Genomic DNA, 13,444 nt, shown 5'->3' with positions numbered 1-13,444 from the left:
GTCTTAACTTAAATTTGGGGATGCTCCCTGCTGGTGTTGGGAATTTTAGGATTCTCCCTACCTTACTAGATGTGGTGGGCACATTTCTAGACTGGCATAAAACAGACACTCCCTATGGGCAATGGACTGTTATGTGAACTACTAGCAGGATCCAATGTGCTAATGCTCTCCCTTGCTCTGGCTGGCTTGCCATGAATACTCCTTGGCCAGACAGAGCATTTTGTAGGGAACTGTTGGGAGAAGTAAGGGGGCCAAAACACTCCACGCCCCCAGCACCATGGAATAGGAGAGAAATAGGGTAGTCAAAGCATGAGGGGGCCAGGCCCCCAGTAATTCAAGCACTGTAAAAGAGGAGCTGTTTAAAAATAAGTTAACTATGAGGAAGATGCGTCTTCCCGCTACTTTTTCTTCTTCAGAAAACCCAGTGTGATCTTAAAACGAAGAAGGCAATACTCTTATACTAGCCTCAATGAGTGATAAGGCCATATTGCTTCAAAAATTGTGCTTTGCAATATATTATTAGTACAATAGTTCTGAACATTAAGCTCACCCCTTTAATGCAAACTTGTGTGTGTCTGTTGCAATCTGTGAAGTTTGGCTTGGGATCAGATGCTGGACAGAGAGCAGTGAAACCATTACACATTCCTTCTCTTGCACAGTCAGAATCATTCCGACACTTATCAGTCTTGAGTTTGAAGCTACATTGTGCAGTACAGCAGGGGCCTTGACTGGGGCTACAAAGAAAAAAACAAAAAATATGTATTAAGAAAAATGTAGATTTTTTTCTGGTGTTTCTAATGTATCCTGAATAGCAATATTGTTCAAGTCTTCTAAGTTTAACATTTACTGATTAATGGAGGTAGAATAAAGCAGAACTTACTAAGAAATATGCACGTTTAATACTTAAGGAATACCACTTAAAGCTACAACTACATGCAAAAATAGTGTCAGTTTTGTTATTTACATTTTGTTGACACAAATTGGAAACTGAAAAATGCATTTTGGGGCAACAAATGTTTGGTATTCTGTATCCAGCAGTCATCTTGGTCTCAGTTTTAATGATTAAATTATGAAAAACACCACATTTACGTTACTTACACTAGGAAAAAGTACTTTTGCATGCATGTTTACATCTAAACACCTTCATAAAAGTGAAATTTTAGGTTCAGCTAACATTGCCCAAGTTAAACTCACTACCTGGAGGAAGTTTAAAATTAAAGATGAATTAAAACATTCTTTGAGATTTTAAATGGGTAAAAGTTACACATTTTTATTTGTATTGGGTTTTATATGTGTACTATCAAGTATCTTAGGCCTAATATATATTATACATATATATTTTTTAAAGGTTTCAGAGTAGCAGCCATGTTAGTCTGTATTCGCAAAAAGAAAAGGAGTACTTGTGGCACCTTAGAGACTAACAAATTTATTTGAGCATAAGCTTTCGTGAGCTACAGTGTAGCTCACGAAAGCTTATGCTCAAATAAATTTGTTAGTCTCTAAGGTGCCACAAGTACTCCTTATATTTTTTAAAGCAAAGTTTAAATATTTACTAGAAGTATCTACACCCTTTTCAATATTTTTGGGTCACTTTCATATCGTGCCATATGTGTTGCATTGCCTAGAAGCAAGATAACACAGATGAAGTTTGATATGTAAAACCCAAGTGCCAGAAAAATCTATTTGATATCAAATTGTATCCTTGGGTCACCTTCTTTCTAGGAAATGTATCACATATGGCACTCTATGAAAATGACCAAATTCTGAATAAATGTGGTAGAGTATTTAGTCATCCACAACAGGCAGGAAGATGTCTTATAATGCATTTTAACAAAGCAAAAATGTCTTCTTGGAAATACCAGGCTCTACCTGAAAGTTTTCTTACAAATACGGACTTTTCAATATCTCTTGCCATTTGTAATTACTTGCAGCAAGTGGTTCAAGTGGCTGTAAACAGGGTTTGCTTGGGCTCATTACTGTCACATTGCTACCTTAGGCATGCAAGTTGTACTGATGAACATAATACTATAGCCATTTTTGCTATCATGTAGGCTTCATGAGTGGAATAGTCTTCTAGTGCCAATGCTTGATTTTTTGATCAATGCCAAGTTCAACATTGGTGTCTGGCAAACCATTAACATTTTCATAGACAGTCTGGCAGCAGTGAGGATGAAAAAAAGATATCACATGCAACTGAGTTAGAGAACAAAGCAGCCTTGTATAACTGTGAGCCAAGAAAAGCTCATGCTGCTCTTAAATTAGGTCTTGTCTACAGGAACACTTATTGCATTGCAAACAGGGGTATAAATCTACCCTGCAGTAAGTGTCCGTGTGGACCTAGTCCCTCATGCTAAAAATTATGCAATGCACTTCAATCTACCCCGTTTTGAAAGTGGGAAGATAAAAGTGTCTGGCAGCAGAGTCCACACGGAGAGTTAGTGCGCAGCAGGCTAGTATAGGATAGATTTACACCCCAGCTTGCCAGACACTAAGTAGACAAGCCCTTAGACAGCCTTCTACAACTGTTAGATTTGTCAAGATTCTGATCTCCTTGCATTCTTTATTCTCTCCCCAAACAGTAATAGTCAGAAAGAGAAAAAAGGGTAGGGATCCAACTGATTCTCCCGCCCTCCCCCACAAATCTCTGATACTACTTAACATTAAGAACAACAGACCGAGGGAATGACAAGGGATTAATTACAGTTTATACAGCCTCTCTTAGCTCAAGATCACCAGAGAATTTTGACCAGGGTACATATACGTACTGAAATCATCTAATGACAATACAGTCACCTAAAGTATGGCCTTAGTACAGGTACTAGTGTGCAGATGTTCATATCATAAAATTCTTAACATTTGACAAAAACTAAACATTCCATGGCAGCTTTAGTAAAGGAGCCAATTGAATTAACAGTAAGACTAAATTTATCAGCAGAATTTGTCCTAACTATACCTGATTTAATCCATGTTAACAAAGCTGCATGCACATTTGCACCTTCCTCTAGCTAAAGAGAGACCTTCTGTCTTAAGAGCTGTCAACCTAATCCTTTTCACAAGCACAAGATACACTGAGCGTCCCTGCTCAATTTTTCTGCAAAGAGATAGATCCAAGATAGATCAGATAAGATAAGAAGAAAAGGGACTTACAAATTTGGATTTCTTTTAAGACCTTGTCTACAAATGAACGTGTTACTTTGCAGGACATAATTAATGTGATAAATATGATTTTGCCCTCAGTAGGGACAAGGACAGTAATGTTTAAGTGTGTTAGCTGGTTGAATTTAGCTCAAGGGATAACTACAATCAACGTTTTTAAACACAACTTGTCCCTACTTATACTGGGTCCTAAGGTGTACTTAACGTAGTTAGTTAGAAAGCGTTTTAAATTATGCATTTTTCCAAAAGACTAAGAATAAGGTACTCTCATAGTTGCCAACTAAGAAAAAGTTACAATTAGTGCTGAGTTAAAAAAATAACATAATATAGTTAGCGAAATTCCCATTAACTGTTACTACTAAAAATTAGGGACATTCTAACAATATAAATGAGATTAAACTTCAAGTGTCAAACAGTATACCTCATAGAAGATATTTCTAAAATAAAGCTTGCTATCCGTAAGTCTGAACAATTCAATAAGCAAAATATAACTGAAATATACAATACCTGCAAAGTTTGCCTGGTTTTAGCTTGCATTTCTTATCTTCTGGTTGATTTGCATCGTAACAGCATTCATCTTTACACTGGTCACTGTATCCACAATCACACTGCTCTCCTTCTTCTACCATTCCATTACCACAGATGGGCTGGCCAGACTCTGAAAAATATCAGTATATTTTTGTAACACTACAGAATATGAAAGACATGCATGGTAACTTGAAGTTAAAGTGTCAGATGACATAGTTAAGCATGATTGGCAACGTCTACTGAAGATGGGATTAGTATTGGAAGTGTAGGTATGTTACAGATTAGGATTTTGTAGGGAAATCTGAACAGTACTCTTCAGCATCCAGCTGGTTGATTTCTACTACATATTTTGTTCTCATTTTGTATTCAGAACTTCTATTAATAACAATGGGAACTCCTTGTGCAAAAGAAAAGTGAGATCAGAGCTCAGGATGGAGACTTATGGAAAAATTCTCTAAGTTAGCATTCAGTTTTCCTGCATTGCTCCTCCTCTTTCTAAAAAATTCTCTGACCATAATAGCTGTTTTGGTTTTCAGAACTGATAATGTCTAGAGTTGAGGTCCTTCGTACCAGCAGCTCCAACGCTTTGTTGCACAGGGACTTGTGCATCCCTGCACTACTTTACAAAAGGTTCAGACCCAGTATCATTAAACAAGGCTCTGCAGTGACAATTCTCAAAGAACCACAGAGGATAAGACCCTAGAATAGAATGTGTGTACCCCTTTAAATTATTTTTTGCACAATTTGTGTGGATAAGGAGTTGAAATACGTAAGAGGAGGTTACTCACCCTTGGCAGTAACTGATGTTTGAGATGAGTGTCCCTGCGGGTGCTCCACTTCAGGTCAAGGTGCGTCTCAGCGCTTTTGATCGGAGATTTCTACAGCAGTACCCCTACGTGCTGTGCACGCGCCGTGCCTGCCTCTCGAGCTGTCAGTGTTCTAATAGCGCGTGCACAGCCCAGGCTCCTCAGTTCCTTCTCTACAACGCAATGTGTTACAAATTCCTAAGTAGAGGGGAGGAGGGCGAGTAGTGGAGCACCCACAAGGACACTCATCACGAACATAGTCAGTTACTGCACAGGGTGAGTAACCTCCGTCTCTTCTTCTTGAGATGTCCTGGTGGGTGCTCCACTTCGGGTGACTGATAAGCAGTATACCTTAGGATAGTTGGGACTTCGGATGAGGCAAGAAGGCTGTTGACAGGAGAGATCTACCTAGTCTGGTGTCAAACGCTGCAGTGCGGATGAGAACATAGTGATTAGCGAAGATAAGGTTCGATGCCCAGGTAGCTGCCTTGCATATGTCAGACAGTGGGACATTACGGAGAAAGGCCATGGAGGAGGAGACAGCTCTGGTAGAGTGAGTTCTGATTGACGTAGGAGGTTGTATTTGCCTGAGTTGGTAACAAAGGCGTATGCAGCCAGCAATCTGTTTGGAAAGTCTCTGTGTAGAGATAACATTTCCTTGTGAGCGCTGAGTAGTAGAGACAAAAAGTTTGGGGGTTTTCCTAAACAGTTTTGTTCTATCCCTGTAAAAGGATAATGCTCTGCGAACATCAAGACTGTGCACTGTTGTTTCAAAGATGTTAGTGTGAGGTTTTGGGAAAAATGTTGGACGGTATATAGGTTCATTGAGGTGAAAGGAAGAGTGTATCTTGGGTAAGAATCTTGGATGTGTTCGGAATGTGACCTTATTGTGGAAGAACATGGTATATGGAGGGACCACTGTAAGCGCCCCCATTTCTCCTACTCATCTGGCAGACGTTATTGCTATGAGGAAGGCAGCCTTCATGGATAGGTGGAGAAGGGAGCAGGCAGCCATCGGTTCAAAGGGTATATCCATCAGGGCTTTGAGGACTAGGTGTAAATCCCAAGGTGTAGCAGGCAGTTTCACATCTGAGTAGAATGTCTGGATACCCTTCAGGAACCTTTTGGTGATTGGATGGGCAAAGACTGTTACGTTGTCAATCTTATGGTGGAAGGTGGTGATTGCCATGAGGTGGACCTTGAGTGAGCTTGTGGAGAGGCCAGATGTTTTGAGGTGTAATAGGTAATCCAGTATCAGTGGGAGTGAAGCAGGAACTGGAGAGGTCTGCTTGTCAGCGCATCAAGATGTGAACCATTTCCATTTATGCAGGTAGGTAGTGTGCATGTTGTGTGTTCTGTTGTGTAGCAAGACGGTGCGTACTTGGTCCAAACATGTTAATTCCACATTAGAGAACCATTGATCAGCCAGGCCCTCAGGTAGAGACATTGTACAGCAGGGTGAAAGTTGTCCCCTGCAATGTGATAGGAGGTTTCTGAGTGGGGGAAGGGAATGGGTGGCTTGACTGACATGCGAAGGAGGAAGGGGTACCCACAGTTGTCTGGGCCATGCTGGGGCTATGAGAACGATGTTGATTCTGTTTGTTCGTATCTTCTGAATTACTCTGTGCAATGGAGGCATTGGTGGGAACACATACATGAGAGTTTCGGTCCAAGGGAGAATAAAGGCATCTCCCCGTGTTTCCTCAGGCCTGCTCTGGAGCAGAATGTTGGGCATTTTTTATTTGTAGCTGTGGCAAATAGATCCAGTTGGGGATAACCCCAGGTCTGGGGAACGTTGGAAAGAATGGTGTCATTGAGTTCCCACTCATGTTGTATGGGGAACGATCAGCCGAGCTCATCTGCGATGGTATTCTGAGAGCCTGGCATATATGAGGTGGAGATATGGATGTTGTGTTGAAGGCACCAGTTCCAAAAAGTTTTACCGCCTCTGTGCAGAGGGAGCGTGACCGGGCTTCCCCGTGTCTGTTGACATAAAACATGCACTTGATATTGTTGGTCATGATTCGAATTCGGCAGTTTGGATGATGGGAAGGAAACGGAGGCAGGCATTACATTCAGCCTGGAGCTCTAGAAAATGTATGTGAAGCTTGGTTTCTGGAATGGCCCAGAGACCATGAGTGGTGAGGTGACCGAGGTGTGATCCCCATCCTGTGAGGGATGCATCTGTGGTGATGGTAACTGAAGTGGGATCTTGTCGGAAGGGAATCCTGGTGCAGAGGTTGATAGGAGAGGTCCACGAGAGAAGTGAGTCCTTGATTTTCTGGGGCATAGTTAGTAACCCGTTTACCCTGTGCTTGTTTGGTTTGTATACTGTGGCTAGCCAACCCTGAAGGCATCTCATGTACAGGAGAGCATTTGCAACCACAAATGTACAAGTGGCCATATGTCCTAAGAGCTGTAGGGAGTCTCGGACTGTAGTTTGTGGGCTGGCACGTATCTGGGTAATAAGGATGCCCATTATGTGGAACCTGTCCTGTGGGAGAGATGCAAGACTGGTGGTGGAATTGAAGAGGGTGCTGATGAAGTCGATTTGTTGGGTAGGTTGTAAGGTAGATTTGTTTTTGTTTATTTGCAAGGTGTGGAAGCAGTGAAGGATTGCAAGAGTTGTGTGGTTCGTTTCTAACTGAGTGGGAGACTTGAGGAGACAATCGTTCAGGTAAGGAAATATGAGGATTCCTTTTTTCCTGATGGGCACTATTACAACTGCTAGCACCTTGGAGAAGACACATGGTGCAGTGGAGAGGCCAAATGGGAGGACTTTGTATTGGTAGCGTTGGGCTCCCACAGCAAACTTGAGAAAATGTTGATGGGCAGGGTGGATAGAGACATGGAAATATGCATCTTGGAGGTCGAGGGTTGAAAACCAATCTCCTTGCTCCAGTGTCGGAATTATCTTTGGGAGAGTAACTATTCGGAATTTCTGTTCGAACTTGTTCAAATTTTGAAGATTGAGAATGGGGCGCCATGGGAATAAACCCCTTTCCCTCTGTGTTGAGGGGGTATCTCCTCTATTGCTCTGAGATGTATGAGAAGTTGTACCTCCTGACAGAGCAACTATTCGTGAGAGGAGTCCCTGAAGAGGGACAGGGTGGGAGGAACTAAGGAGAGGAAGGGGATGGAATAACCCAGTCTGATAATTTCCAGGACCCATCTGTCCGTAGTGATGGTTTGCCAGTTGGCCAGGAACAGACGCAAATGGTGTCCAAAAAAATGGTTGGTTGGAGCTGGCGCTGGGGGTGGTGGTTTTCTATACCCTTGACCAAGACTTCAAATTTGTTTATTTGGGTTAGGAGGGTGGGTCGCCATTGCTTGCGGAGGTCGACGTCGTTGGTTCCTAGGCCTATATCGCTGTTGTTGTGTATCATATTGTCTTAAAGGTGGATGTTGTGCAAAGGTATGGTGACGCGGTTGTTGGTATGGCTGATATCTATATTGTCTCTTCTTTGAGGCAGGCATTGGATGCCTAAGGATTGGAGTGTGGCATAGGAGTCCTTCATGGAGTGAGGGACCTCATTGGTCGTAGAGGCGAGGAGCTCGTCTCCATCAAAGGGGAGATCTTCGACCGTATTCTGCATCTCCTTCAGAAAGGAAGTAGTAGTAAACCATGAGGCCCACTGCATGACAATGGCTGTGGATCTGGCCGCTGCATCTGCAGCATCAAGGGTGGCTTGAAGAGCTGACTGGGAGATCAACTGGCCCTTGGACATCACTGCTTTAAACTGTTGTCGTTTATCCTCTGACACAATCAATAAATTGCATTACCTTAGCAAAATTACGAACACAAAAATTATGCTAAGAGCGCAGCATAGTTCACTGCTCTAAATTGCAAAGTGGAAGAAGAATACACTCTGTGGCCAAAGGAGTCCAGTCTCGTTTTCTTTGTCCGATGGAGTGGACTGGAAGTGTTGATATTTGTTTGTCTGATTGGCCGAGTCGACCACTAGCAAATTAGATGAGGGATGCGTAAATAGAAACTCAGAATCCTTAGATGGGACAAAATATTTGCAGTCCAGTCTCTTGTTAGTGGGGGTTATTGTGGTTGGGGGTCTGCCAAATAGTTTTAGCAGGTTCCATAATGGCCCCATTAATTGGTAGGGCTATTTTGGAGGAGGTCGTAGCTTGCAGGATATCCATAAGCTTGTGGTGTGTTCCAGGTACCTCCTCCAGGGTAATTTTGAGCTCCTCCGCTAATCTCTTAAACAACTCTTGAAAGTGAGCGAGCTCATCAGTAGTGGGAGGTGGTGGTGGGGGCACCTTGGCATCTTGTGGTGTTATGGCTGTAGAGGTGGCGTGCGGTGCAGTATCTTTTGCAGGGGTGATGGCCACATCAGGTCTTATCTGGGTTTCAGTGTAAACCAGCAGTGGGGAGCATCTGACAGCTTTTCTCTGGGGAGCCTGCGGAACACCTGAGTGTGGTGTATGTCCATGAACCCCAGTGTGGACACTGCCCTGGGGAGGGCATAGGTGGTCCCATCCAGGGATTGCCATACCAGTGTGGATAGCCATGAGGATATGGCAATTGTGCTGTAATGTGTCTCCCAGTTGCAGGTAAATGAATCTGGGGAGAGGATTGAGAGGAAATCTGTTAATTGTATTCCTCTTTCTCATCCTCCCACACCTCATTGGAGGGATTTGAAGTAGTAGGGGAGTACTGAAGGTAGGATGCTAAAGGTCTCGGTGAGGTGCCGAGAAGAGGAGAGTCAGGAGCATGAGACACCCTTAATTCCTCTGGTTGTAGAAACTGCGGTGGAACTGACTGAGCAGGAGTCGGTGCCGATATAGCTGGTGGAGGCAGAGTCTGCTGGGGCACCGAAGGATGTCCTGGGGAGCAAGCTGGCTCTGCGGGGTAGGAGCCCCTGAGGTAGACACAGCAAGGGAGGCTGGAGAGCTCAGGGGGATCGGTGCTGAGAGTGGTGGCTGGAAAAGCAGTGCCGCAAGATCAAAGGATGGTGCCGCAGCCATCACTTGTACTGTAGGCACTGTTGCAGCTCTCAGCACGGTTGTAACAGAGGTGGCTGAAGGAGAGCTGAAAGAGGCGAGCAACTGGAAGCCCTGAACCTTGGCAGCGTGTAGTGGGGCAGCTGACTCATGGTCAGTGCCTGAGGTGCATGCCGCATTGAAGTGCTGAGCCGTGGAGCTGGAGTTATTGGAGACCAGAGAGCTGGTTTTAACTTTTTCCCTGAGGAGAGAGGAAGCTGGCTATTTTTTGCTTTCTCTTTGCCTCTGGAGGGTATCTCAGAGGTTTGCTGGCCAGGGTCAGACGCAGGTCTAAGGAAGTTTTTCAAGACCAGCATTTTAATCTCAAAGAGCACTGCTGAACTCCGTCTCTAGCCAGGGATGGTAGAGAAGGAACTGAGGAGCCCTGGCTGTGCATGCGCTATTATAACACTGACAGCTCAAGAAGCAGGCACAGTGTGTGCACAGCCTGTAGGGTACTGCTGTAGAAATCTCCGATCAAAGGCACCGAGATGCACCTTGACCTGAATTGGAGTACCCACAGGGACATCTCTTGAAGAATGTGCAAATGTTATTAAGTTTTCAGAAACTGTACAGGGGAGAGCGTAAGTCGGGGTTGGCCCGAGGGCCACATCTGGGTGGGGAAACTGTATGCAAGGCGTGAGAGGGGGTGTGGTGTGCAGGAATGAGCTCAGCGCAAGGGGTTGGAGTGCAGGAACAGTGTGGCAGGAGGTTGGGGGCTCAGGGCAGGGGGCTGGGGTGCAGGAGGGGGTGTGGAGTGCAGGAGGGGGCTCAGGGCAGGGGGTTAGGTTGCGGGATGCAGGAGGGGTTTGGGGTGCAGGCTCCAGCCTGGCAGAAGTGTGCAGTGGGACGAAGGCAGGCTCCTTGCCTGCTCTGACCCTGTGCCGCTCCCAGAAGTGGCCAGCATGTTCGGAGTGGCTCCTGGGGGTGGGGTGGAGCGGGTGGCTCTGCTGCGCTCTGCCCTCACCTGTGGGTACCACCCCTGAAGCTCCCACTGGCCGTAGTTTGCCCTCCCCTGGGGTAAGTGCTACTATGAGAAATTAGTCTACATCCTATCATGCTAACCGATATTTTCTCATTGTTTCTTGTACTCCGTCAGTCTGTCCATATCTCATCTGTGGTCTCTTGTTTAATACTCAAACTGTAAGCTCTTTAGGGCGGAGACTTTTTGTTCCATGGCACCAAACTCAACTGGGTCTGATCTAGGACTGCGGCTCCGAAGCGCTATCGTAATACTAATACATAATAAAGTTAACTCTTTAGCATTTTATAAGGATGACAAAAATACATACCAACAAAACAATTATTTCTTTTTTTCTCAAGAACTTGGCTGATATTTCGAACGCTACAGATGGAGAACTTGTTGTTGTTAAGTTTGTCCCCCGATGTAGCTCTTGCATACATGATATAATTGCCATTTTCTTTCTGCCCCAAGTTCTTGGACTCTCCTGGAGTGCATTCCGTTCCAGAATCATGCTGCAAAACAGAACATTGTCAACTATTTAAAGCAGATCAATTTCTGTCAGTTAATTTGCTATCTTTCAACCTATGTGTATAATAGACCCGTGTGGGGTAACAGGGTGAGAAACAAAAGCTCATAAAATTGTTCCCTTTTAAAAAACAAGTGTACAAAAAAAAAAAAGGCATTCTATACAGGTTTTGTATTGAATCAACTAGACACAATAGAAAAATATAGCATTACAGAAGTTAATGGTACCTAGAAATGAAAGTGTGTCAGTGGAAAATGATTCCATGAAGGAAAATTATTCAAAATTCTGAATGTTAAAATTATTCTTCTTCCCAAGGTTTTATCCATTAATAGCTAATATATTGTTATTTTTTCTCCCCATCCCATCCTCTGTTTCATCTATCATCTTAGAAAAGTCTAAGAGCAGCTACATACTTAACTATATTAAGGTCAGCAAAAATTCCGTAACTGATGAACTCTTACTACCCTCCTCAAAAAATTAATTTCTTGTAACGAGGCTGCTCTGTTCTCACATCCACAAGCAAATCCCAAGCTACTGAACTCTGCCTCTGCTATAGCTGAGGTATTTTCTTTTTAGACCTATAGTAGTCTGGACAGGCTCAGATAGTTGAAGGACAAAGAAGCAATGCAGAAGAAGAAACCAATGTTCTGTCTGACCAGATATATGCTTGACAAAGCCCTAGCCCTAGCTGGGATGATTTAACTGGGACTTGGTCCTGCTTTGAGCAGGGGGTTGGACTAGATGACCTTCTGGGGTCCCTTCCAACCCTGATATTCTATGATTCTATGCCATGGTTATTACTAAACACAGAATCATCTCCAAAGCACTGACCCAAATGACTATCACTTGTCTATTTCAAAAAGTGAAGAACATCTGAAGCACAGGATGAAATGGAAAGTCACGACAACATCTCCAGCTTAAATGTTAATGGTGGTTTATCAATCTCTGTGTGTGCTGGTTACAGCAACACATCACACCCGATCCTTTCTTTTACTGCTTTTACATTCTATCTGAAAACTTTTGTCAGTGCTCCAAAACCTAACTTCTGTGAGAGCAACCATATCATGTTTACACTAGAGAACCTGACTGTCCAACTGAAATGGTTAAATAAAATTGGCTTAAGCACAAATGGTTTGATGTGTCCATGCTTAGCCACACTGACTGGTGTAAAGAATCACAGCTGTTTTACACAGTAGCCCTGTATTAGACTATTTCAGTTATACTGCCCTCTGGGTACCTGTCCACAGTTCCTGGTGTCTCCCAAAAGCAGAGGATTCTGAGATTTATGAATACTACCAAGTGCCAAATGTCTGTGGGACATTAATGGGAGGACCAGCAGAAACATCTCGGATAGTTCACATTCACACTGTAGGGAAAATGTGGACTTAAGTATGATATGATTTGTGGGGGAAGTCCATTTCTATCCACACTATGGAGAACTGATCATTTATACCACCACCTGGTAACATACATGGAATACTTTATAATATAGAAGTTTGAAAGATGATGATAAATGGCAAAAGCTTTGAAAAAATATTTGACAAGAGTAAGAAACTGTTTAATACCAATACTATACTACCACTTTTGACAACTGATTTTCCCAGAATATGACCAAACCCTTCCAAGTATACAAGTGTGCACTTTTAAAATGGTATTACCACAAAGAGTAGCAAATTTCCTGACAAGTATATCTGCTGACTATCCAAGATCAAACATAAGTTTCACAGGCAAGTTCAATAATGATGTTTCAATTGGTCCAAAAAGATTTTCACTATGACAGATTTCCTACTTCTTCAATCAATGCACGCTGTTAACATTCTGGATTCTTGTTCCAGCCAATATGGTGGAAGTTAACTAGAAATTTAACCATTAAGCTTTCTAAAATGTAAAACTTTAAAAGTGACAGGTAAAAAAGGAAATATTCTCCATTTTTCACAACCACCACCCACAAATAAAAAAAACAAATAAAACCTCAAATTTTTCAGCCTGTCACAGTCAAAAGCCTTGAACATAGCACGTGAAGACAACTGCTTCAAAATCCTATTACAAGTGTAACTCAGACAACTGCTTCTCAAAATAAATTAAAAATCTTTAAGGTATAAAAAAATGCAACAGGCTACAAAGGAAAGCCAGTTTTATCCCCATTGTTGGGTGAGAGGACATAACCAAAGTTTTGCCTCATGAGCTGGGACCCTTCCCCTCACTCTCCATAAAATAAGAACTAGTATTTACTTCTCACCATAACAGAGATGCACACATACACATTTTTGGAGAGATATGAGTAAGCTTTGCCCTTCCCACTTCCTTTGAAGACTTTAGGAGAGAATAACCCACATTTTTTGCAGAAGAGTAGTCATGAATAAGTGCAGTATAAGAAAGGCTAAGCCAGTAGTTGCTGTAAGCAGCTAAATGAGAAATTAAGAATATTCACAAAAGTCCTGTGGCACCAACTTCTTCCGTTTGTAG

General features: G+C 43.0%; 1 protein-coding gene across 1 annotated transcript in view; it reads right to left on the bottom strand.

Moving 5' to 3' along the window:
- ADAM10 (ADAM metallopeptidase domain 10) overlaps positions 1-13,444 on the bottom strand; it is a 145,508-nt gene that overhangs the window by 21,149 nt on the left and 110,915 nt on the right. Inside the window, exons 10-12 of the mRNA XM_038419140.2 lie at positions 10,781-10,964; positions 3,664-3,814; positions 551-734 (exon numbers count right to left, since the gene is read on the bottom strand). Of these exons, the coding sequence (XP_038275068.1) occupies positions 551-734; positions 3,664-3,814; positions 10,781-10,964 (519 nt within the window). The remainder of the gene's footprint in view (positions 1-550; positions 735-3,663; positions 3,815-10,780; positions 10,965-13,444) is intronic.

The sequence above is a fragment of the Dermochelys coriacea genome, chromosome 10 (genome assembly GCF_009764565.3).
Source record: "Dermochelys coriacea isolate rDerCor1 chromosome 10, rDerCor1.pri.v4, whole genome shotgun sequence".
Taxonomy (NCBI): Eukaryota; Metazoa; Chordata; order Testudines; family Dermochelyidae; genus Dermochelys; species Dermochelys coriacea.
Note: the sequence above shows the minus strand (reverse complement) of the source record. Positions and strands in the feature narration are given on the sequence as shown.